At 31.3% G+C, this 25,259-nt stretch overlaps 8 protein-coding genes and 1 pseudogene across 10 annotated transcripts in view; 5 read left to right on the forward strand and 4 right to left on the reverse strand.

The window, feature by feature from the left end:
* Nucleotides 1-2,014: 2,014 nt before the first annotated feature.
* Nucleotides 2,015-4,149, forward strand: LOC123012998 (pupal cuticle protein 20-like). The gene is made up of 3 exons (XM_044411273.1): nt 2,015-2,112; nt 2,873-3,008; nt 3,258-4,149. Exons 1-3 carry the CDS (start codon nt 2,104-2,106, stop codon nt 3,788-3,790), a joined length of 678 nt encoding a protein of 225 aa, XP_044267208.1. The 5' UTR covers nt 2,015-2,103; the 3' UTR covers nt 3,791-4,149.
* On the reverse strand, nt 3,816-6,256 carry LOC123012997 (juvenile hormone esterase-like). 3 transcript variants are annotated; one of them, XM_044411271.1, is made up of 9 exons: nt 6,033-6,253; nt 5,861-5,986; nt 5,628-5,802; nt 5,269-5,582; nt 5,053-5,221; nt 4,826-5,004; nt 4,618-4,771; nt 4,432-4,564; nt 3,816-4,385 (listed from the first exon to the last, which is right to left on the reverse strand). In XM_044411271.1, exons 1-9 carry the CDS (start codon nt 6,219-6,221, stop codon nt 4,205-4,207), a joined length of 1,620 nt encoding a protein of 539 aa, XP_044267206.1. In that variant the 5' UTR covers nt 6,222-6,253; the 3' UTR covers nt 3,816-4,204. The 3 variants fall into 3 exon arrangements, with proteins under 3 accessions (XP_044267206.1, XP_044267205.1, XP_044267207.1); XM_044411270.1 differs by having other exon boundaries at nt 5,269-5,802; XM_044411272.1 differs by lacking the exons at nt 4,618-4,771; nt 4,826-5,004 and having other exon boundaries at nt 5,119-5,221; nt 5,269-5,802; nt 6,033-6,256.
* Nucleotides 6,257-9,947: 3,691 nt separating this feature from the next.
* Nucleotides 9,948-11,144, forward strand: LOC123012582 (endocuticle structural glycoprotein ABD-4-like). The gene is made up of 3 exons (XM_044410600.1): nt 9,948-10,071; nt 10,515-10,633; nt 10,682-11,144. The coding sequence occupies exons 1-3, from the start codon at nt 10,060-10,062 to the stop codon at nt 10,950-10,952; spliced, it is 402 nt and encodes a 133-aa protein (XP_044266535.1). The 5' UTR covers nt 9,948-10,059; the 3' UTR covers nt 10,953-11,144.
* Nucleotides 11,145-13,870: 2,726 nt separating this feature from the next.
* Nucleotides 13,871-14,301, forward strand: LOC123013187 (endocuticle structural glycoprotein ABD-4-like). The gene is made up of 2 exons (XM_044411572.1): nt 13,871-13,885; nt 13,933-14,301. The coding sequence occupies exons 1-2, from the start codon at nt 13,871-13,873 to the stop codon at nt 14,299-14,301; spliced, it is 384 nt and encodes a 127-aa protein (XP_044267507.1).
* A 1,318-nt stretch (nt 14,302-15,619) lies between these two features.
* LOC123013289 (larval cuticle protein LCP-17-like) lies at nt 15,620-16,187 on the forward strand. Its single transcript, XM_044411725.1, has 2 exons — nt 15,620-15,756; nt 15,842-16,187. Exons 1-2 carry the CDS (start codon nt 15,745-15,747, stop codon nt 16,184-16,186), a joined length of 357 nt encoding a protein of 118 aa, XP_044267660.1. The 5' UTR covers nt 15,620-15,744; the 3' UTR covers nt 16,187.
* Nucleotides 16,188-18,407: 2,220 nt separating this feature from the next.
* Nucleotides 18,408-19,244, reverse strand: LOC123012534 (endocuticle structural glycoprotein SgAbd-8-like). Its single transcript, XM_044410540.1, has 2 exons — nt 19,084-19,244; nt 18,408-19,035 (listed from the first exon to the last, which is right to left on the reverse strand). Exons 1-2 carry the CDS (start codon nt 19,090-19,092, stop codon nt 18,628-18,630), a joined length of 417 nt encoding a protein of 138 aa, XP_044266475.1. The 5' UTR covers nt 19,093-19,244; the 3' UTR covers nt 18,408-18,627.
* A 702-nt stretch (nt 19,245-19,946) lies between these two features.
* Nucleotides 19,947-20,612, reverse strand: LOC123012608 (endocuticle structural glycoprotein SgAbd-2-like). Its single transcript, XM_044410642.1, has 2 exons — nt 20,481-20,612; nt 19,947-20,435 (listed from the first exon to the last, which is right to left on the reverse strand). Exons 1-2 carry the CDS (start codon nt 20,490-20,492, stop codon nt 20,037-20,039), a joined length of 411 nt encoding a protein of 136 aa, XP_044266577.1. The 5' UTR covers nt 20,493-20,612; the 3' UTR covers nt 19,947-20,036.
* Nucleotides 20,613-22,655: 2,043 nt separating this feature from the next.
* Nucleotides 22,656-23,241, reverse strand: LOC123013931 (annotated as a pseudogene).
* Nucleotides 23,242-24,917: 1,676 nt separating this feature from the next.
* The window catches only part of LOC123012617 (endocuticle structural glycoprotein SgAbd-2-like), a 1,203-nt gene continuing 861 nt past the window's right edge, over nt 24,918-25,259 (forward strand). Inside the window, exon 1 of the mRNA XM_044410656.1 lies at nt 24,918-25,041. Coding sequence (XP_044266591.1) covers nt 25,030-25,041 — 12 coding nt within the window. The 5' untranslated portion in view covers nt 24,918-25,029. The remainder of the gene's footprint in view (nt 25,042-25,259) is intronic.

The following is a 25,259-nucleotide window of genomic DNA, read 5'->3' on the forward strand; positions in this document are numbered from 1 at the left end:
TTTTTCACTAATTTATATTCAAATACTAACTCAAATACTTTAAAACATTTGCACATGTTCCAAGAAGTAGAATAAGAGAGAGAGAGAGAGAGAGAGAGAGAGAGAGAGCATAAGAGCAAATAAGAACGCAAAGCATGATAAGAACGAAAAAGAGCTTAAGAACAAAAAAGTGAACAAAGTATACCTAAGTAAGGGAAAGTGCATTAAAAAGCATAAGAGCTTTTTTCTATTTTGGAGTTGCAAGGGGCACATTGTGCGACTGTTTTCAATTACACAAAATGCTCTTAGTGACACTGTTTTTATGCTACATTTTTACCATCACTGACTGTGCATACTTTTCAGTTAAACTGGATAACCAAAATGATAACTTAAGAGGAATTTTGAAATTTCAATGCTAATTATTTCAAATATCAATTTGGTTTTTCTGCTTTTTGTCTGCTCATATCGTTTTTCACATTATAGTAAGCGCGTGTTTTATGAATTGGTTTCAATCACGTTTCAATTGATCAGATGTCGTATTAACGCGTAGGTTAAGTTTTTCAACTATATATAGCCACGAATGAAAGTGGTTTTGTACTAATCAACAGATCTCAACCCGTAAGAGGTAAACCGACTTCGCGAAGACGACTTGCTTGGCATTGCATAAGAGTCTCATCTTTAGTTAGTCGGTAACTGGGACATGGTTACAATGGTATYATATGCAGTCCACTGAGATAATATGCTGTTAAATATTTTGTATATGTAGTGTTTATTGCGTAGTAGAAATTTTATGAAAAAAATTAATTGAGCAAGTTGACCTCTTTCAAAATTCTTTTCTTCGAGGGTGCTTCTTTAAAGGAGTGGTTTCACGTTATTGTCTCAACAGGATGCCCATTTGAATGTATTTCTGTCATATGAAAGCCATTGCTAACCGGATTTATGGAAGCGACCTTCGAATATCAAAGAACAAATTCCGATAATAGATCCATAAAGAGTGAGCTTCTGTGCAATTAATGGAGCGTTCCAGTTGAAGGATTTAAGTGACAAGAACATACGAGGAGTGTAGCGACAAAATCGCAAGATTTGGTAACTTATGTAGAGCGCATTGTTTATCAAAGGTTAACTCATTTGAACTTAGGAACGTTCTCATGAACCTGTTGTCATAGGCAAGCATTTCAGTACATCAGTTACCCTTTGCATAACACGATGCACGAAGTAGACGACTTATGTCTGCACTTTAAAATTGCTTGGGTGATCTAACACAAGCTATTGCATCCGCAAAACAATAGGTGGTTAGTGTGAAGGCGGCTTTGATAGTCCATCAACTCAAATCAGAACCGCCACTCTTCAGAGACAAAGACTTGTCACACATACCTGCATACACCTGCACCGATGAATTGAGCCATGATTTAATCAGTTTTCAACCCAATTAGAACTGGCACGTTTACGAGAACGGCATTCTCTCGACTTGTTTTGTAATTTGTTATAGCCAATAGTTTGGAAAAAGTGCGCTTCATTTTTTTCTGCAAAGTGTCTAATTAATTGTCTTAAATACCTCGTTGACATTAACACTTTATGGCTATGTACAAGCATTTTGTAATCTATCAAATAAAGAAACAATAACTGTTAACATAGAATAAGATGCCCATTTGGGGATTTTATTAAGGCTTCTTATTCGTTTGAATTAAAGAAACAATTACTCAATAAGTGACTTAAAAATTCCCTTTCAATACAGATGGTCCAATCTAATATTTTTTTGAAAGTTTTCCCAAACTTCCTAATGTGTTTACTAAATACTAACTTATCTAACTTTATCGGTTTCATCTATTGGTAATTAATTGTGATTTATGCCTGATTACATTGCTGCAATTAGCAAAAAAAGCAAATAAATAGATTCCTACAGAGAAAGGTTCTTTTGGTAACAACCCGGGGTAATGGTGAAGAATCCTTACTTTTATTTTCTTGAAGGAGATGATCTCGTTTCACTGTTCTGATTAATTCTTCAGAGTGGGGTGGTTGTCTCTTACTGTAGAATATTAAGTATATAAAGAGACTCTTCTTCTTAAACAATTAGTTACACTTATGTTGTGGTTGTTATAGTGGTTTAGGAAAAAAACAACCAATATGAAATTGGTAAGTGGAGAGATCAGAAAACTCAACAACGACGAAGTGTTAATTTTGGCTAGTTTTTTTTCAAAATTTTAAAAATCAGTTTTTTTATTTCTACTATTTGCCACACAGAAAACCAATCAAAATTACACTATTTTGAATATGAATTGTTTTCACTCATGTGTATAATTATCTTTGTTTTCATTTCTATATCTAACATTTTTATTCGTATTTTCAAAGGACTTAAAACAGATTTTTCATTCAGTTATGAACTTATTATGCTTAAATATGTTAAAAATGTTTTATAATTTAATTTTTTTATGGTTAGAAATTATTTCAGAATTCAGGATCTTTTAAATTTTGTAGAATGTGAGATTATTATTAAAAATATGTTTATTTTGCTTTGGTACAATCTTATTTGTGTCATGGTTTAATTCCGAAAACTTAGCTAAAATTTTATAATATAAAACTAGTCACCAGTAGATGATTCCAAGCAACTGCTATCCGCATTTTTGTTGCTATAAAATCAATAAATTAATTAAAAATATAAAAATACAATTTTTTTTTTGTATTTTGTAACTTGAAATATCACAAATAAATCTACTTGTAGATGTTKTACAAAAATTGATATTTTTTGCATTGATTAATATTAGCCTCCCATATAATAAAATGCCCCGAAAATAAATAATTACTAATAATAATTAATACAGTTGTTTTAATTGAATCTACTTTTATCTAAGTATTTGCCAAACCAACATATGCTTAGAATAATTTTTGTTTTTAGGTTTTTACTTCATTTTTAATAGGAATATGTTCGGCTGCTAGGTTAGAAAATACATATCTGCCCCCCAATGGGGGAAGGGGAGCAGGCGGTGGTCCGGGTTTGACAGCACCTAGACCAAGTGGAAACGGTGGAAATGGTAATTTTTTGTCAAAACTACACACTTTCTAAAATAAACTTAAGTGCTTTTGAACATAAAAAAATTGTAAAATAAATGCAGTGATGCATCAGCTTCAAACAGTAAGTGAAGGAAGCAGGTCTTTAGTGCGTGTACAACTCTAATAATTCACGTTACAAAACACAAACGACATGTATCTGTCACGATCAGACATAAACAACACCTTTTCCTTGTACAATCTTTCTAAATCACAGGTTTGCAAATTTTCAGGAGGGCCAAAGCCAGTTTACGGCGCTCCAAACGGTGGCCGAGGGGGCGGTGGGTCCGGTGGTGCTGGTGGGGGCGGCGGAGGAGGTGAACCAATTCCGATTATATCCTACGAGAATGTAAATAATGGTGACGGCAGCTACAAATTCAGTTACGAAACAGGCAATGGCATCAAAGTCGAAGAAGAAGGAGAATTGAAGAATGCCGGCAGTGAGAACGAGGCGCAATCAGCAATCGGATCATTCTCTTACACAGCTCCGGATGGACAAGAAATAAAAGTTGAATACACGGCTGACGAGAACGGGTTTGTCCCCAAAGGGGCTCACTTGCCAACGCCACCTCCAATTCCGGAGGAAATTTTAAAATCRCTGGAGCAAAATGCGGCCGAAGAAGCTGCCGGTGGGGGCGGGTATGAGAACGGAGGTGCTCCTGCAGGAGGTGGAAATGGGTATCCTCGAGGTCCGGGTGGAAATGGAGGGGGAAATGGGGGTGGAAACGGAGGTGGAAACGGAGGTGGAAACGGATACAGGTACTAGGGTTGTTTAACAATAATTCATCAGTTTTTCACACCCATTTATTTATTTTGTCATAAACATTGTAAAACTCGTTGTATATTTGTTATCTTGTAATGGAAGTTAGTAACAAATTTTCAACGAATTGTTGCCGCTACAAATTGTAATATTAATGTTGACATAATGTTAGAAATAGATTGTTGACGACTGTGCAATGAACTGGATATTGAATAATTTAAGATGTGATTACACCTGCCTTACCCTCTGTGTCATTATATCCCACTGACGTGGGTATTATTTATAATATTTTAATGTTATGTGAAGAAGTATAAATGCAATACATATGAAAATGAACATATTGAGAAAAATAGTTGTGTTTTTTTACTTCCACCTATTTTATAATTAATAAAAGTTTTACGTGTTTATAACACACATTCTTCAGTCGTATACAGGAAATTTGTTTATAGGAACTAAATCATTCCAAAAATTGTACCTTTCTTTATATAAACCTTCTTTAAGAACAATTTCCTTGCCAATTTCTAGATATTTATTGCTAGAAATATTAAAAGGTTCCCACTTTATCCCCTCCAGAATGGTACTCGACTCAGGAATAGGATAACTAAAAATTTAATTACTTTTTATTATTAAATAAAAAATGTATTTACCCAGTTTTGGCAAAAGTTGACCACATTAAAGTCAGTTTTTCTACCATTTCACTCTCGGGATAACTATCGTCGAAAAACGGAAAAATTGCGGAGATATAGAATAAATAAATCAAATCATCATGATGAACCACACCTAAAATTTTTTAATTTAGAAACGTATACTTATTAATAACATAAAACAATAACCATATGGAATAGTAAAATTACTGTCAGGGAGATAAAAATGACTGAAACGGCCTTGGTATGTAAATTCGTAATAATAAACTGGTTCAGAATTATTTTGCGATATCAGTTTAGCAGCCCTGTTTGCAGCAAATCCTATGATCGAGTCAGCATATGCCTTTAAAAATAAATCAAATTTTTAATAGAAATTAAAAAAAAACTTCTCTTTTACATCTGCAAGGCCTTGCAGAGACGAATTGTTTAAAGAATTATCTCCCAAATAAAATTTTCTAACAGCTGCACTAATTTCTTTAGATTTTTTTGTCTCACGTTCGTAAAGAAAACAAATCGGAGCATAGGTTTCAAAGTTATTATTAAATTCATTTCTTAATGTTTCGTTGAGAATAATAGCTAAAAAATTTAAAAAATCAAAATGTCTAATTAAATTTTAAAATTTACGAAACGCCCTGTTAGCAAACTCGTCTTTTGTCACGCCTATTACAATTGGAACTTTTTGAAAATCACCTCTTTCAAATATTTTAATGGGATCTTCGGTCAAAAACCTTTCCTGGCCGAAGTCGTCTTCAATTACAGGATACCACACAATTACAGGATCGTACGAAAATTCCTAACTCTTAACTCTTAACTTGCATTTAATTCGAATTCAGGACTTACATCAAATCCATTCAAAGAATTTCCTAACACTTCAGCTGGAATTGATTTCAAACAATCAATCAAAACTGTAGGATTAAYTACAGGACATCCCACTAGTTTTGCTTGCTTTTTAGCTAATTCTAGTTGATTTTGAGGTAACTTCCATTGCCCCAAAACTGAACCACTTCCAATTATGGCTTTATGAAAAAGGCCACGCGACATTGGTGATACCAGGTGAAGAGTAATACTCCAGGAACCAGCGCTATATCCAAACAAAGTCACCATACTTGGGTCACCCCCAAAATATTCAATATAATTTTTAACCCATTTTAAGGCTAGAACTTGGTCTTTTAACCCGTTATTTCCGGGAGCATCTTTACCAGTGCTAATAAAACCTAAAGACCCTAATCGATAATTAAAAGTAACTAAAACAATATCSTGGTCCATGAAATATTGAGGCCCAGCCYAGTCACTGCGACCAGTCACACTGTAAAAACCACCTGAGTGTAAATAGACAATAACGGGGCGTTTTGAGTTCTTTTCATTACCAGGGAGCTAAAAATTTTGTTATTTTTCCATGAAAACACAAGTGTAGAATATGAATTAATATTACTTTGGTTGTATACACATTTAGAAGAAGACAATCTTCAGAAACAGGATCTTCGGTTGGTTGAGGGCAGACAGGACCATCAGTGGTGGCGTTGTAAACACCTGACCATTTTTCTACAGGTAGTGGAGGCTATACACAAATTTTTATTACAGAAAAATTAAAAAAGACTACTCACCTTAAAACGAAGATCTCCGATAGGTGGTTGCGCATAACGGACGCCTCTAAAAGCAAAAATTGTTTTGTTTAATCTTGAGACAAGAATGGAACCTTGTATTTCGCCGAGTGGTGTCGATATTTTAGGATTCAAATCTTCATTAGCAAAAACTAAAACTAAATGAAGTAGTATAACAAGTGTAAACCTCATGTTTCGATGATTTTATTTATTGTGATTATTTCCGATTTTAAATTTATGTGGTGCAGTATCTTATCTTTGATTACGTGTAATAAATCACGTCAGATTATCTTGTTTTATTTCCGTTGTTTACAGACACATTTTTCTGTTTACCTTTGACAACGGATAAAGTCAGTTTCTGCTTTATTTACTAATAGATAAAATAAAGCAAAAAATAAAGCAAAGAAAATATTATAATCCCTACTTGTTTTTTTTTCGTAAAAATTGAGCATTTCTTCCACGCAATGAAAAATGTAAATTTAGTACTATAGAAAAAATGTTATATACCACTCATGCAGAGTTTCCTTCATTTCTTCGTAAAGTAAATACTTTTAAGTGAATGAAAACGTTTTTAGTTGTAGTATAAAAATCTACTTTTTATTAATTATTTATTTGGAATTGCAACCATATAATTACATGTCTGTTAAAGTAGTTGCCTATAAAATAAACGATTTTAATTTTACAAAAACAGATTTGAAGTAATTAAGATGATTGCTATTTTGATAACTTGTAAAACAAGATTGTACAACGTCTGCAGAATTCTTGATGACACTATTAAAGTACCTGCTGTTGACCCAAGAAAGTCACTGTGTAAATAAGCATCAAGGTGACTATACTATTGATTGTCGCAATCATTTTAATGGAAAAGCAGAATTACGGTATTTACCATTACTTAAATAACTGGAACGGAGGATTAGCTTTTTTAATGACACTCAAAATTTTAAAACTACACTGTGGACACACAAATACTGTTGCCCTGACATTAAGACTCATTTGACTTAATCAGTAATCCTTTCATAATTATTTTTTGAAATATTTTAGCAATTGATTTTTACAAAAGAAAATTTCATGTAATAATGACCAATGACCCCGCAGAGATGTATAATATTGCATAACTTRATGCGTTAACTCCCACTTTAGTGACACATCAACACGTAACTCTGCATTCAGTAATGGTTATTTGTTAAATGTCTTTTTAGAAAATGAAAAATTAAAGATGATTTAAAGTATTAATTTGCCATTATCCTTGCAGAATCCTTGTCTTCGAATCATTTGTTACTAGAAATGGAATATAAAATTGTTGCAACAAAATTCATATAAGTTTGAAGATGTAGGTTACAGACTTCCTGGAGTATTCGTCAAAAATATCGATTCATATTTTACGTGGGTGTAATATGAAAGAAAGAGATTATAGTTGTGTAACAAAGGTAATCCGTAAGCTTACTATTGCACCACACTTGAATTTATTACTACTCTCGCAAAATTTTCTGAAATACAAATTGAACACCCACTGATTCTGTCAATACAGTGAGATTAAATTATTACAATTAAAAAAATCGTGGTATTACAGTTTACTTATATAACATGATTCCGTGACCCTTGAGTTTCAGACGCGACCTTTCCCATTTCAGATTTTGGAGCTTAGTACAGTTAACAATGGCTTGCATTTAGTAATTAATTGCATATGAGAGATTTAGAAACGTCAAGCAAATTTTTTACATAACGTTTTAATAAGAATAGGGATCTAATTTTCGTTGCTTCATATGTCAAGCAGTGGTTTAAGAACAATCAGTGATTCAATGTTAAACAAATTAAATCTATTGATTTAAGAATAGTTATACCATTCAATGCGAATCACGACACGTCCAGTACTGAAGATTGTTACTTAAGATTAGTAGACTAAAGTAGATAATTATACACATGATAAAGGTCCAAGGAAAAGTAATTCATCAATTGGTTGTTGCAAAATTTGAAAAATGTAGATGTACTCGTACTAGGAAATAAAAATAGAAATTTAAAATGCCAAGTCTTAAATCACGATGAGAAAAATAAAATACGTAGAGTACTTGAAAAGAAAAGCACAATAAATTGTGTAATTAGACTTTGATAATTATACACAATAAATAAATAATTCATTAAAGAAAGCTAGCTTCATCKAAACTAGTTTGCAATGTTTGTAGGTCAATGTACGAGAACTTAATGATTGGAGGTCAAGTTCAATGAAATTAAAATAAATAGAGCAGTGAAATGAATTTTACTTTCTTTGTAGTATTTTAAGAAACACGTTTCAGGTTTCAGAATTTTACTTTAAGCAATCAAAAAAATTTTCAAGGACTACCAAAAGTAGAGGCCATCCCATTCCAAAAGTACAAAAAAACTTATCGTTTTTCATGATTTGAAATTGATACGTTAATGTAAAATGACGTTACCTATCTATTAAGAATCCAGTGAATGTGTTGTATGTGCACAAATAACTGTAATGATGAAATTAAAGTTGAAGGTTCTTCAGTAAAAGAATTACACGTATTTTTTAATCTTCATGCAATCTTTTTTTTACTAGTAAAGAATCCCATAGTGTAGAATAGGTAGATAAAATGTTATTGAGTCGTATTACAAAATGTGACCGTTGGGTCATGAGTGGACGGTGATGTAATATTTAGTTCCCGATAAACAAAGTGTTTGGCCTTTATCAATTATTTAAATAATGCTATAAAAACCAGGGAAATTCTGCTAAAGGTTAAGTGAGAAAACAAATTAATCGGAAATTGGGACTAATCATAAAAAATATTTGTAGTAATTATGAACTAATTGGTATAAAACATTTAAAAATTATTTTTAATGATTTAAAAATATATATATTTGGGGATATTTTAGAAAATTATAAAAATAAATTATGTATGTCAAACTCTAAATTATAAAAGTTCCTTTAAATGTAATACATTTATGTATTTATTATTTTGTCTTATAGATTTAATTACGCCATAACTTTTTTTACACTTCCAAATCCTTAAAAATCTCGAAATAAATATTGTTTACATCTGATTCTTGAATAAATTTATTTGAACGTGATACTGATGGTGATGATATTTAAAACAAGTTAAAGCAAATAATTATTTTTCCATTATCTAGTTGAAATTGTGGACAATTATTGTTGCGCTATTATTTTTTTATTGCATATATTATAGCATATAATTTACGTAAATGTTATGCAAGTCTATTGTACTAAAAATTTTGTTTAAATATTAATTAGTACCTAATAATCTCATCATTAGACAATCTTAATTTGACATTTATATTTTGATTGGATATGAAAAGAGGAAATAATTAAAAGATTTTTGGGGTCACCAGATTAGGTTATATAAAACTCAGAATGCAGAAATGTATCACAAGATTATATTCAAATTTTCTATTATAGTATGAATACAAAATTGATTGTTATCTCTTAATTTTTGAAATTTTAATCAGAATTGGACTTGTGAAATGGTTAACCTATTTGTTATCCAATCGCCATCAAAACCTCTTGCAATGCTTAAAAATTTGGTCGAAAGAGAAAGAATAATCCTAACTGATACCATTTTTTGATAAGCAACAATAGCTTGTAACTTGATCGAACATTTACGAAAGTGCAATATTTTCGGCGAAATTTTTTTATGAATCAAGGTAATATAACGAATGAAATTTCACAATGGTAGAAATTAATTTGTTTGTTTTGAGTGTAATTGACACCCACTGCGAGATGAAAAATCAAATTTTAGGAAAAGCACTTTACTATAAAAATTATTGCTTAACTCGAAGGTCGGTAATTCGAATAACAAAAGTTACAAGAAAAGAAATTGGGTAAATACGACTTATGACCTTAAGAGGAAGTGGGGGGTAAGTTCTTTATTGAAGATGAGCTTCACAGGAGTTGGTTAGGACCAGGACGTGGGTGGGGGTAGATTCGTAAAGATCTTAGGTATAAATATTGGGTTTATCTCGTTTTGAACTTAGTTATCAGTTAATTGTGTTGGATTATTAACCACAAGCAATCATGAAAGTGCTTGTAAGTATCTTTAGTGCCTTGTAGTGACGTTTGTGCATTGCGTGCTCCTCTATTTTCTAGTTCCAATTGCGGAAGTTCTAGTGAAAAATGTATTGTGTTAAASAGTTAAAGAATGTCTAAATTTTAAAAAACCCACTGAACAGAACTGTAACATTTTTTAATTCCAAAGTTAACGATTTTCTCGCGCAGTTAAACCTTATTTTATTTCATTTCAATTTAGGCCAGTTTTCCTCAGAATAATCACACAAAATTACATCTGGTATTTTAGAAAACGACGAAACAGTTTACAATTACCACAACAATTACTGAATGTAATGATAGTTAAAATGTCACAGATAACATTAATTACTATAAGACATTTTATTCAAACCGTTACAAAAAAATTTCTAATTATACGTTGCAATAAGTCGTAAAATTTACGATTTGTGTTTAAATGTTTTCAGGTAGCTCTTACTGCTTTAGTGGCTTCAGCTTTAGCGGCTCCACAAGGACCTTCCACCGAACCTATTCCAATCCTTCGACAAGAACAAGAAGTCAACTTTGATGGTTCATACAAATACAGGTCTGAAATTAAGAATGTTGCGAAAATTTTGTCTGATTTTTTTTTCAGTTACGAGACCGGAAATAGCATTACTGCTGAAGAGCAAGGTTTCCTGAAAAATGCTGGTCAGGCTGAGCAGGAAGCTCAAGTCGCTCAAGGACAATACCAATATACGTCGCCCGAAGGCCAAGTGATCCAATTATCTTACATTGCTGATGAGAACGGATTCCAGCCTCAAGGCGAGCATTTGCCCACTCCACCCCCAATCCCACCGGCGATCCAGAAAGCTCTAGAATATTTGGCTTCGCTCCCGTCGACTCCTGAACCCACAAGACGATAGGATTTTGTGTTAAATTAAAATAAAAGACATGTAATTAAATTATTTAGGTACCTACTAGACTTTAACAACGCCATTATTCTGTACTCGACTGTATAAAATGTTTTTTAATCTATGGATTGTATTTTTTTATGARTTGTACAAGGAATGATTGATGCTCTTGTGCCAAAAATCCAATAAAAACCTCCATTGGAATCAATTTTTTATTATTTACCTTGATACGTCTGAATAACTGAAATTTTAAACTACTGGTCTTATGATGTGAAGAAGTTATAATTTAGTTCGAGCTCTTGGAAGATTTCAACGTTCTTGTTCTGCTGATTCACTACAAGTGCAATTTGCATAACATATCTTAATGTGTGATAAAATTTGTGAAATACACACAAGGGAATTTTTACAGAAGATGAAATGAGATACTCGCAGCAGGAGCTTATGACACAAAAAGAAGTTATAAACCTTCGCAGAAGTGTTTGTTATATCTTCGTTAGAAGATGTGTGCCAATTCTAATTTATTTGACTTGTACTGGATAAAATAGTAATTATTGAAAAAAATAGGAAAAATCAAAAATGGCATATAATTTTTTGTTTTTTCCTTTGCAGTTCACATTGTTGTGAATGTAGTAAAGTAGTACTCGAATTTAAATTCGTTAGAACTAAAACTGTATTTATAGATATTTGGGATTAATTTACTTTTAGGTAAACTGGAGAAGAAATTGAAATTAAATTAATTTAATCTTTTATTTGTAAATTATTGTTTAAATGTTTTAAAAATTGATAAATAATCAACCGGAACTCTAATATCGTATAAAATTTATTAAATGTTTTTTTAATTTGATGACATTTTTGTGTCTAATAAAGTATACCTAACAACGTAATTCATAAAATATACTGCATATTAATTTTATTTTTAAGTTCAGGGTTCCTTAGTTAAGAAAGAAATTTTTCTTAATTTAGAAATAGTAAAAATGCCACTCCAGTAGGGAAAATTAACATAAAAATATTCGATAAAATGTATATATGTCTAATTCTCTATACGATATTAAATATTGGTAATCTTTAATAATGCGATAATAATAAAATTATTTGTTTATACTTATTATTGGACCTCTTGTATGTTTTAACTTAACTTAGTACGCTGCTCATGGTAGACGTGAACGTTGGTATGACCTTAGTAATACATTTACGTGTGTTTAAATAAACTTCACTTTCATTGTAAACAATATAATGATAGGTTTCTCAAGAATGTATGAGACCGATCTTTAATTTTTTCATAAATTTATGTTAATACACCACATAAACAGTAAGGTGCATGTTGTCTATTTGGTTAGAAAACAACATTCCTAAAATCAACTACAAAGTTGCTGTGAGAACAAATTAAACCATTGAGACTGGAAAAATGTAAGGTACTAATMRATAATGAATATTGACGAARCGAAAGGATGTTGAAACATCTGAGTTTGCTCCAGACATGWCACAGACTATACAAGCTGTTCCGTTTTTATTGTTACAAATTTAAACAGGTGATAAAATATTCAATTTTAAGAAAAAAGTTTTCTATAAACATGTATTGAAAAATACTGCACCTTCTGAAAAGGATGCGTTTTTTACTAGGATTTCTCTAATATACAGGGTGAATATAAAGTATGGAACCAAGCGGTTTTATTTTTAATCATTTGCTTCCAGAAAATAATAATTAATATAAATTAAAGTAATATAAAAAATGTGATTGTATTTTCAGAACGAAATTTTGTTTTGTTTTTGAGTTATGCGATTTTTTTTGTCAAAATTGCAATTTATGTGAAAAAATTTTTTTTTAAATTAAAAATAAAGCAGATAGTTGTAATCCTTGGAGTATAGCTTTTATGAAAAATAATTTTATATTGGGTTGCCATTTAAAAAAATATTTTTTTTTGTAGAACTTAAAAACAAAAGGAAATTTAGAAAAATTTCATTCTTGTCGAATCATCACATTTTTATAGTACTTTATCACTCATTAATTAGTTTATTCAAAAAATAAATAGTTTAAGCAAAAAACGTTTGGTTCCATACTTTTTATTCACCTGGTATATTTCAGAATAGATAAAATTACAAAATCTGGTATAGCTGATAACCTTTATCACCTGTACCAAATTTTGTAATTTTACTTAAAATGGCTTCTAAAATATTGGAAAAAACTCATTAAAAGCCGCACTCTTTTCAGAGAGTGTAGTTCCCTTACATACTACTTTTCGATGTTTGTTTATTATAGAAAATTTTTGTTTAAAAATTGAATATTTTCTCACCTATWTAAATTTGTAACAATAAAAACGAAACAGCCTGTATGTATAGGTATATGAGATATGATTCATCAGACTTTCAATCTTGTTTTAAAAATAGGTACATTCATATAACAAAGTTTAATTTTCTGCTTATTGTGAAAAACGGTGGAAAAATGCATAAAATACCCATTAAAAAACCTGTTCGTCTAAGTAAATCATTTCATAAAACGATGTACTTGTTCACTGAAATGCAATTTATTTYTTTGTTTGGTTTTAAGTTACCATAAAAACTATATTATGGCAACGTCTTTCATTGTTATATAGTATACATAAGTTTATAAAATTCACTAAATAAAAGACTATCAATAATTATATAATTTGAGTTTCTTTCGTGAAATTAAACTTGGTGCAATTTTGCACAAAGAAAGTCTCACATAAGTCATGTTATCATGAGAACTTCTCGTTTATAAGATAAACACAAAAATTTACATAGATGTAAATTTATTAGATGACACAATAAAAGCGTGGAATAACATTTTACATAATTTTTGCCTCACCTAATTTTTGTTAGAAAGAGGGGGTTTTATTAGTTCAGATCTTCAGAATATAAATTTTGAAATGCATTTTTTTTTCACACACCAAAGGTTTAACAAAGAGTAGACAATGAAAAGCTTCACGGTAAGATAACTAAATAACTTAATTTCGTACCCACAAACAAATTTCAGATCTTGCTCTTTGCAAGTCTTGCACTTGTGAAATCATCCCCACAAAATAATTACAACCAACCCATACCCRTTGTTCGACAAGACGCTGATGTGAATCCAGATGGAACCCACAGTTACCTTTACGAGACCGGTAATGGGATTTATGAAGACCAACAGGGGTTTCCAAAAGGGCCTGATAATCAAGCGGTTCAAGGACAATTCCAGTATCAGTCTCCCGAAGGACAAATAATTCGTGTTGTGTACACCGCAGATGAAAATGGGTTTAGGCCACAGGGAGACCATCTACCAACCCCACCTCCTATTCCGCCGGAAATTCAAAAAGCCTTGGATTATTTAGCTACGCTGCCTCCTCGCGCAGATGAAATTTAAAATGTGACAAATGAATAATTTATTGTATTTTTTAAATAAAATAAAGTAATTTTTGTTTTTTTGTAATTATACTTTTTAACTAAACTGAAAAATGAAGAAAGAGGTATTTTTTACAAATTGGTATTACCAGAATGGAAAAAATGTTAAATAGTAACTGTAACGATAACCGTTTTAATAATATGGAAAACTAATTTGTTATCTTGTTAATGTCAAGGTAAACAGAATTTTTATTGAAAACATTGTTAGAAACACATTTATAAAAATTTACATCAAAAATTTTTTTTAACTTAAAAATTACTGGTTTTTATAAATTATTACTTATTGGATACTGATATAATGTAATTGTTATACACAAAAACTATTATTTCTCTTCTGTAAATGTTAATTAAGTACGAACAACACGTAACATTCTTCTTTCTATGACCTCTTTAGTGTAATAACAAAATGTTTTGGTCAATTTCGTGCTGTTCTTGATTACTTTGATTTTAACAAAAAGTATACTCATTACATTACATCAGATTAAACTACTAAAAGTATTTATTCTTCGACACTGTCAAAATTTACGGAAGTTAAAGAAGTTTTGACAACTGTTCGGCATTTATCAATACGAAACGTCAGATTATTTTTAACAGATTTAAAGCAAGTTTAAGCCTTGTTGAGTCTAATTCGAAGAATAAAATGTTGTATTCAACTCGTTTGAGCTTAAATTGGACGCTTTATTCCACATCGTGGATGATAAAAAAAATCCACTCGGTGAAATAAATCGTCCGATTTACACTGAAACTCGTAACTATTTAATAACTACTTAACTACTTAAAATAACTATTAATATTAAATAAAGTGTTATGGTAGACGTCAAGAATATTTAAAAATGCTATCTATATCTCATGCTATTTCTATCACCATTATGTCACTTTTCATAATGTTCTTTCTGTCGGAAATAGTAGATAAATCTTTTGGCTTTAAATTTGCCAGAAGGGTCTAACTGTACCTAAATTAGATTATTTTTTACACAGAAATCAAATCTTTGTGATATATTTTGTCTCAAAAAACGCAATTACGACGTTGTCATTAAGAAAAGCACAAAATGCACAAAATGAATAAAATAACAAACACTAGTTGTTTAACGTGAATATTTTTTTGTTAATTATGTTCATATGTATTTTTACATAAAATTAAATTTGTCGGTTTTGCAAATTTGGAAAGCACATWAGCAGTCCAACAAATCTGATTATGCAAAACTCTATATTTGGCATTTTACCTTTGACACCTTCGAATTTACTTGTAGCTATTATACACATTATTTGGCAATTTTTCCAATCGTTTAGGTGGTAGGATAGCAGTAAAGCACACCACTTAATATTTTTTTATTTAAGCAAAATCTGCGTGAAGGAAAGTTGATGTGTTAGTCTCCTAAACGCATCGGTTGTATTAGAAGTTAATATGAAAGTACTTGTAAGTAGTAATCGCTAATATTTTGACTTATTATGAGTGTTTRCACATTTAGAAAATTAATTACTAAAGCAGCGATTTCTTGTAGATTATTTTAAGTATMGTAGCCTATTGTTTGGGACAARGAGGTGARCAWAGTGCTAAAACGGTGCGTGAAATCAGCGACATCARTCCAGACGGGTCATTTAATTACGCTTTCGAGACGGAGAATCAAATATTTGCCGAAGCGCAAGGTTTTTTGAAAGATGGAGATACGCAGGTTATACAGGGACAATATCAGTTTACATCTCCTGAAGGTCAGGTTATCAGATTGGCGTATGTCGCTGATGAGGGTGGGTTTCATCCTCAGGGTGAACATTTGCCAACGCCACCGCCCGTACCACTGGCCATTCAAAAGGCATTGGATTATTTAGCTACATTRCCTCAAAAATGATTTTTATACTCACTATTGTGAACTGTTGGTTTCTGTTAATAAATTAATACAAAAATATTATTTAGTTTACTTATGCTTTTTTAAAAAATATTTTTTATTATCATACTGTCATTTATCAACCGTAAGTGTAAAGCCGGGTACACACTACCGTAACATACGCAAATATTATGGACGTACTGCGAACATCCTGCAAATGTTCGGAGTGAATGCTGTATTYCACAAAAACCAGTCTGTTTCTTGCAAATATGCAATACGAGCTGTTCGCTGAACATTTATTCCGTTCTAACGCTCAATGCGAACACCTTTGTGTTCRCATCAAATAYCAACTCTCGATGGAACGCTGCGAACGGTTCGGCGAACATTACGCGTATCGCGTAGTACACACTGGCGAACAGCGTTACGTTACATGTTATTAGTTATTACATTGCAGTAGTGTGTACCCGGCTTAATAAGAAAGTTAGGAATCGCAAAAGAGTAAATGTTAAATGTTTTTACATAACATGATTAGGTTTTATGTAGAATCAGTCATTTTTGACACCTAGATAATTAACTGGTAAACTTGTATATGCGGAAACTACTTTACTATTTCTTTTGTACACAAAAGAATTATACAGGGTGTCAATTTTAAAACTTGCAATCGGCAATATCTATAGAACTAAAAAGTTATTGAGAATCACTCAAAACCGTTTCGGTGGTTTTTAGGGGGAATCAAGATGGCATGGTAAGTGACGCTCCTCCACAAAATCTTCAAACCACAGCCAGCTTAACTTGAAAATTTTAAATGGCACGACCCTACTTGCGATACATCGTTGGAAAGCCCATAACAAGCGCTTTTCAAAAATGTCATACAACAGCTTATTTGGTAAAGCCATTTTTCCAATTATTCAAAAACGAAGACATTAAATTTTCAATTTTTTTATTAAATTCAAGGGTGGGTGGAGGTGTGTCACTGATCATGCCATTTTAATTTCCAGTAGGAACCACCAAAACGGTTTTCAGTGATTATTAATAACTTTTTTAGTTGAGAGAAATTGCCGATTGCAAGTTTTAAAAAAATTGACACAGTGTATGTATTTTAAAAGACAAGCTTTAAAAAGAACAGTCTTTGCTTTTATAAAATTTTACTAGTAAAATTATGACTATTTTCCTGTAATTATGAAATTAACTCGTRGTTTTCGATATGTTTGCCGATTAGGTAGGTGTATCAGGAATTTCACATGATCGATTTTGTTTGGAGGTGAAAGGTAGTTTTTTCAGTAACACAGATGTATATGATATTATCTACCTATTGAGCCTGGTCGATGAACATTTACATTAGATAGATCAGTTGGGCAGATATCGAGCTATTTTGAACGTTTCTGGTAATCATATTCAAAAAACATTGTAAAAAGGCGACAAAAAATTCAACCATTTTGAATAGTAGTTTTCCATTACAAGACTATATACATATGGTCACTCTTTGTTGACAACGATAGTTTTTAGTTTGTTTTCTGACTCAGAATAAGAAATCCTTTTTTCTCGGTCCCTTCTCTGTAACAATATGTAAACAAAAGATAAGTGTATAATGATTTCATTTTATTTCTATTATCTAATAGGTATAAATAAAGAGTAAATATTAAATATAATGAAATATAAAGAAAAGGTAAGTAAATAAAATTAAAGAAATAAATATATTTTTTTATCTAACTTACATATATTTTAAAGCTTTCAAAAGTGGTAAAATTATTTTTTTTTTTGAAAAATCGGAAATTTTGAAATTGTATCAAAATACAATTCAAAGCATCAAAAATCAAACTTTATTTGTTACCGTGAAGTATTTAATGTTATAATGTTCTAACTTCCTGTAGTTTTTCTGTTTGTCTTGCATCATTCTCATTTAAATTAAGCAATTTTTTATTTCGTTACTCTTAAATTGTAGACACGCTACTGAGACTCATTGAATGATACCAATGGATTAATCTGTGTTTTTTTTTTTAACTGAACGTAGGGCTATGTTCAGAGTAAAAAAAATTTCTCTGTATACGCTCTTTAAGTCTACATATTTAAATACTATAGTAATTGTTAAAAAAATACAGTAGTTAATGTTGTAGTTAATAATGTTAATGTGTTTTCCACTGAAAAAACAGTTTACTTTTCATTTATCTCCAAGGTCAAAAAGTCAAAATCGAGCTTTAGGTCTAAGAATACCGGACGCCATTGAAGATGGTGAAATGATGAATAATTCAGAGAAAATCGAAAGTTATATTTGTTTCATAATATTGTGGAATATTTTAGACATCACAAAAAATAAGTGTACCTAAAAGTTAAAAAATATATAACAAATGACTTAAAAAAAACATTTTGATGTCTTTTGACATTGCCATTTATTGCTAGACTTATGTTTACAGGGTAGGTACTTATTTATATTTACAAAAACGTAACGAATCAATAACGATCACAACTTAGAATCTCCTTGTGCCTTGCGAGGGTTCTGGCGGTGCTGGATGCGCGGCAATGTAGTCCAAAGCCCTTTGTATCGCTGGTGGAATTGGTGGTGGAGTTGGAGCTACGGGCAAATGAGCCCCTTGTGGTTGAAATCCGTATTCGTTAGCAACATATTGTAAAACGATGGGAGTGCCATCGGGAGCCGTATACTGGAAGGATCCTTGAACTTCTTCAGCTTCGGCCTCCGGGTTTCCGGCATTTTTCAGCTGCCCTTGCTCCTGGGCGGCGATCCCATTGCCAGTTTCATAAGAGGAGTGGTAGCTGCCGTCGAAGTTTACCTCTTGTTCTTGCTTGACGATGGGAGCATCTTTTTCGGATCCGCGTTGGGCGCTAGCGGCCACGGCCAAAACGGCCAAAGCGACAAACTGTAAAAATATTTTCAGATTGACACCAAAAGTATTTCGGTTGCTTACGATTTTCATGTTGGTGAAGTGAGTTATTGATTCGGTGTGACATCGGTGGACATCTTCGCTCTTATTTATACGAGGGACCTGCTCGTGGTCGAATCTGTGTTGCAACGATGTAAAAGAAGCTGGTGTTTACCACTTGTCAAGGTTGGGTCTTCTCAAATTTGAAGGCCGACTGCAAGACGATATTATAATTTTTCTGAATTTTTGTGGTTTTTGCTAATCACAAGATTTATAGCCAAATTAAGAAATAAGGAAGAGTTTTTTTGAATTAGATTAGATTGTCTCACGTTATCTAATTATCTTCAGAAAAGGTCTTCATCACAATTATCATACGACCACGAAGCCGACGTGGGTGTGACTAGGAGGAGCAGTTTCTTGCATTACATTCCAAAAAGAAGATGTAAATGCTATTCAAACACGCTTTTCACTTTTCTCTTTCGATTCGTTGCAACAATTAGCACTAATCGGTGTATAATTAGCACCCAATTAGATATATTTTGCCATAAATCATCCTCCAGTCTTAAATCACATGCGAATTAACTATTTAGATTGTAATTGGGACACAAAAACTGGTTTGTAATTTTTAGCCTTTAACTTAGGCGAGCCTTAACTCTCTTCTTTAAAAAAAACAAGTGTTTATATGACCTATTAATTGTGGAACGTATGTTTAGACTGCATTCTATTATTCTTAAGCTACTTATAAAACATTTTTAATTTTTAATGTTTTTATAAAATATTAAAATTATGCTTTTTAACTTTGCTACTTTATTTTTTTGTAAATTATAATCGAGTGATGAGCATGAAGAGCAAAGAGCAGTTAAAGCAAGTGTAATTACTTTTCAGGAAGGGTTAATTAAAAGCTTGTAGACCGTGCATATATTACATTTAATGGCACAACTTTTACAGCACATATTTTATCGCAGGCAACGTAACAAAACTCGTAAAACTAAAAACGCTTAGAATCTCTTGGTTCCTTCTGGGGGCTCAGGATGTGCAGCTATCCACTCCAAGGCCCTTTGGATCGCTATGGGAATAGGCGGAGGCGTCGGAGCGATAGGTAAATGCGAACCTTGAGGCTGAAACCCATTCTCATTCGCGATGTACTGCAGAGCAATCGGCGAGCCATCGGGTGCGGTATATTGATAAGAACCTTGAACCTCCTCAGCTTCGGCATCGGGATTGCCGGCATTTTTCAAAACGCCTTGTTCTTGAGCAGYGATGCCATTACCGGTTTCGTAGGACGACCGGTAGGAGCCATCGAAATTGACTTCTTGGTCTTGACTGATGATGGGAATTTGCTCGTTTCCGGTTAATTGAGCAGCTTCTGTTGCCCAGACGCAAAAAAGCACCAATACCTGGAGAAAAAATTAAATTGGTTGGAGGGTGTGGACAGAACTTACCGCAAGCTGCATGATGCTGTTTGAAGATGCAATTGCAGTATGACACTGACATTCCCTTTCCTGATATTTATACCTTTGCAATTGTAAATGGGTGAAGATGCTTGAGCAATAAATCCTGCCAATGGACGTTAAAATTTGAATAAAGCAAACGATTGATTTCATTTTTTTTCCATGAGGAGTCGCCGGTTTTTTTTTTAGACTTGTAAAAGTTAGGATTATAATAATTTATTACAAGGATAAAGTCGCGGTTGTATAAAAGTTTTAGTTAAATCCTTGTGCCGTGAAGAGTCGATTCATTTACATAATGTCCTATTTAATCGTTTTCAAATGGCGTAAAAAGTACGAGTATATAGAAAAATATAATAAACCGTAAACATACTAGTATCAGTTTCAGCATAATAAAGTCGTTATTGACACAAAATGATTTACTTATATGGTGCTAAAATGAATAACCGTAGAGAACCTTTAGGCAGTGCAAACTACAAATGTTAACTCTTGACATTTAGTAGGTTAGAATGTTGTCTGTCCAGTCTTCTTCATAATTCTATGTGGTACAGAAACTACAAAAATGTTGTTTCTTGATTTTATATCTCTCCGATTTCACAGTGAACAAATGTAGCGAGAGCCCAAATATCACACTGGCATGACGGTGCATACAATCACTTACAACACAAATTTGCAAAATTATCTAAAATTATGCAATAACGTAATTACTTGTCATTCTGTTCGATTAACCGTTAAATCTTAGTTTTAAATCTTTTGAGAACTGCTGATTCATTCTATCTGCCTCACGGATCTTGTTATATTTATTAAACATCTAAAGAATTAATTAATCTGTCTGTAAAACGTATAATTAATTTAAAGGATGAAAGTTACCTAATCTAATATAATATTTATCTAATAATTTAAATTTCTGAACCATAATGACATTTATTAAACAATAAATCTATGTAAGATTTAGCAACTTCCTGATTTGGATTTGATTTATTAACTTATCATTCAACGTTATTACCGTTCTTCAAAGTTTCAAGAAACATTTGTGTTTTATTTTAGATAACTTTGATCGTGATATTTATTATAGTACGAAAACATTCTAACACGACATAAAATACCAGAGGTTTTACGTGTAATCTCTTAGGCTAGAATTGAACTATAATGAAGGACATCATCTAGAAGAAATTGGAATTACCACTAGTGTAGTTTACTTTATTTATAAGTTTTAATTAAAATAATGAAGAAAATGCCCAGAGGTGTGAAGTAGCTACGCACAGAAGTAATTTGCTATTGATTTCGGTAGGTTGCTGCATGCATGAAAGCAATTGACCTTATCGATAAGTTGAATTAACTACTTATCATTTGTCAGTAGCTAACTCAGACCAAATTTAACAAACAAATGGCAGGCATCTAATTAGTTACATTTTTCCTTATTTAATTTTATATAATTATTAAAATTAAAAAGTTGTAGTAACACGTTTACTTGCTTTTTATATTCAGAAGTCAACAATAAAATGTCAAAGAGAGAATGCAAATTTTTTCAGATTTAGTGATCAGAAATTACGAAATGATTGTTAAATAATAATACAATCAACGCCAGACATTCCTCTATAACAGATTTTGATTCACAATGATTTTGTAACAGATATAATCAGGCAATTGGTACAATAGAAGAAAAGAATTATAATGCATTTTTACATACTGATATTTTTATTATTAAATTAGTAATAAAAAATATTTGTTTTCAACATTGCTTAATTAATTGTGTGTGTTTTAAATAGAACATGAAAACAATTTGAATGGATACAAGAAATTTTGTAACAGATGCAACACCTGAATAAGGATAGAAATTTATGCATGCCATAGTAGTTGTTGCGTAGAGAGGAAAATTTGAATATTTTTATTGCTAAATTGTACTAATAGTAAATGTGTTAATGAAGGCATCAAAACTATAAAAACAAATGTTAAAACTTGAAAAATGTCACCTATTTATAGATTATGTAGTAATTTTGATGTTTAGTTCGTGTAACTGTGGAAGGTGAGAGTTAATGGGAATGTCCACCCACAAATGTTAGACGTATTTTATTATTATTCATAGAATTAGATTTTTATTTAAAATTTTCACACGATTTGACATTTACAAATCTAACCAAATTATAAATTTAATATTTTTAAATTGGCTTAACCATCCCTAAAATGATTTATAAGCATTACGGTATTAGTGGAATGGCCATAACCCTAAAAGTTTTGTCAAGAAAAAAAACATTTAAGTAATCTAGTAATTTTTGAAAAGTAAGATCAAACAACCCCAACGGACGAAAGCGAAGTTCACTGTGTAATACTTGCAATAGAAATGTGTCTCTCTAAAAAAAAATATTGTTTTTAAATATTTTTTTCTAAACACCAGTTTAGAAAGTTCTAGTAGAGTGCAAATATTTTAAAAATATTCGAGCTCTTTATAGCGAAGAAAATGATTGTAACGACATTTCCCACACTTGAATTTGCCGCTAAAATTAATATCATTATTCTTCCAATTGGTCCAGTTTGTGATGTAGCCATTTGAATGTAAGAAAATAGAATCACACTTGTAACATTAATTAGAATAACACAAAACCCGATTAAATATTTTGTTTTGGGTGCTTCCACATAATGGTATTTGCCATTCTTTAATTTTATTCGTGAAAAAGGAGCCATTGTTGTAATTTTTGTGTAAAAATAAATCATATTAAAGGACGTCGTATATATTTTTAAATGGAGCGAGTGACATTGCGGAGAAGCTTTGAAAGGTTTGTGTACATGCTCTACCACTTTCATATTTCTAATATTTATTATTATTGCAATATAATATCGTTAGCAGCATCACCTACTGAATTATAAATAAATAAATATACAATATTTCTGTACATCACATTCATCACAAATATAATGTGGCCATYAAATTATCAGCACTAAGATAATAAATGAAATATTGCAAATGCATCTTTAATTCTTTAATAACAGTGTCGTAGGGTGAGTCCACCCACATGGGTAGGACCTACTCAACGTAAGAATCAACTGCAGCAGCGAAAAAATTGAATTATATATTTTTATTTCAAATGAAAAGATTTCGACAAATCTCATATAAGTTTTTAATTTGAAATGTCAAATCTTTCATTTATCAGCAATTGAAATCTCAGAATCACTCTCGTCAATCATTAAYTTTTTCTTTTAACAAATAAGTTGATAAATTTGTTTCTGTCTAAGCGACTGTAGTAATGAGCCCAAAACATTTTTCTTATAGGTCAGGTCACCAAATAAATTAAGAACAAATATGTAATTAAATATAATTTGAAATTTCATTACAAAATGTTAGTAACAATTCCGTTGCACATGTGACGAAATTTTTTATAGATATAGACTACTGAAAATTATTGAAACTTATCTAAATACCAATAGGGCGGTGTAAAAAAGTAAAAGTGTGGTATTTTAAGAGTCGCAGTAACGTAAGAATATTGTTATTAAARATTAGGTTAAACAGATGCTCGTGAGTCGTAACTCAACCAACTTCCTGAAATCTATTGGTTTGTTTAGAATCGGAAATATTTCAAGTTTAAAATGATAAATGCCCGCATTGAAATGTCATTCATTAGAGACTATATCAAAGAGTGTGTTCCTGTAAATATACATGTATATGTATGTTAATCTTTATTGCACAATTTTATGAACCCCAATTATAAATGGCCAAATGTGTTATTAATTTGTAATTAATTTTTTAATAAAAGTCCCATCAAATTACTTACTCGTTTATAATATCCAACATAAATTTTCTTACAATGTTAATTTTTTGATTAACATTTTCTAAATGTTACTAGAGAAATATCAAATGGTAAAAGTTGATTAGGTTTAAAGAGTTTTTCATGAATGTTATGTAAAAGCCACTAAAACCAAAGAATTTTTCCTGCAATTATCTATAATAATAAAACGAGAAGTTTATGCATAAATTATACGAGTATTTCTATTTTATTGAAATAATAAGGACATTATTTCCATATCTCTTAATTTTCTACGTGAACACGAGTGATGGAATATGGATTATTGTGCAAGTTTCAGGTTAGAGGTCAAGATTCACAGACAGGTGTGGTAGCCTCTTAAAAAACCACATCAAATTTCCCAAAAACAAGTCTTTTAAACATGTTAATCAAATAATCAAATTATAATTACAGATGCTAATGAGATTTAATTTTTATAAATTTTAATGGAGGAACTAGAATTACGTCAAGAATATTTGATACCATTTTAAAATCGAATGAAACAATAGTATCTAATTTAAGTGAATAGTAATTTTTTTTTAAAACCGCACCTGTTCCTAATATTGTAAGTGTAATTTCATGATAAGTGACCTTCGAATTAAGTGCATAAACTGAAAAAAAAACTGAACTTACCGAAAAAATTACAATGATTCCAGCATCTTTAGGTGAGGGTATGCGAATTTGCCCCTTGGCCGTTCATCTCAAGTATAAATTAGATTGTGACCTGGCTCATCTACAGTGTTTTAGTGACCACCAACGGCATAATCATGAACTCTTTGGTGAGTAACGCTAGAGATAGTGCCTCAGTAGGCTTCAGCATCTCGCACTGAGCAAGTCTTTATGAAATTTTTCACACGCGTTAATTTTCAATTTTAAGTTTTTTCTAAGATATCTGTTTCTATTCTAGTTAAAAAAAATAATTTTCAAAAATATATTAACGCTCGAAATATTTTTTTAAATAAATATAGTGCATATTTTGTTTTGATTATTTTTTTTT

This window comes from Tribolium madens, unplaced genomic scaffold, assembly GCF_015345945.1.
Source record: "Tribolium madens isolate multiple individuals breed KSU strain unplaced genomic scaffold, Tmad_KSU_1.1 Scaffold_96;HRSCAF=242;Tcas5.2_LG5, whole genome shotgun sequence".
Taxonomy (NCBI): Eukaryota; Metazoa; Arthropoda; class Insecta; order Coleoptera; family Tenebrionidae; genus Tribolium; species Tribolium madens.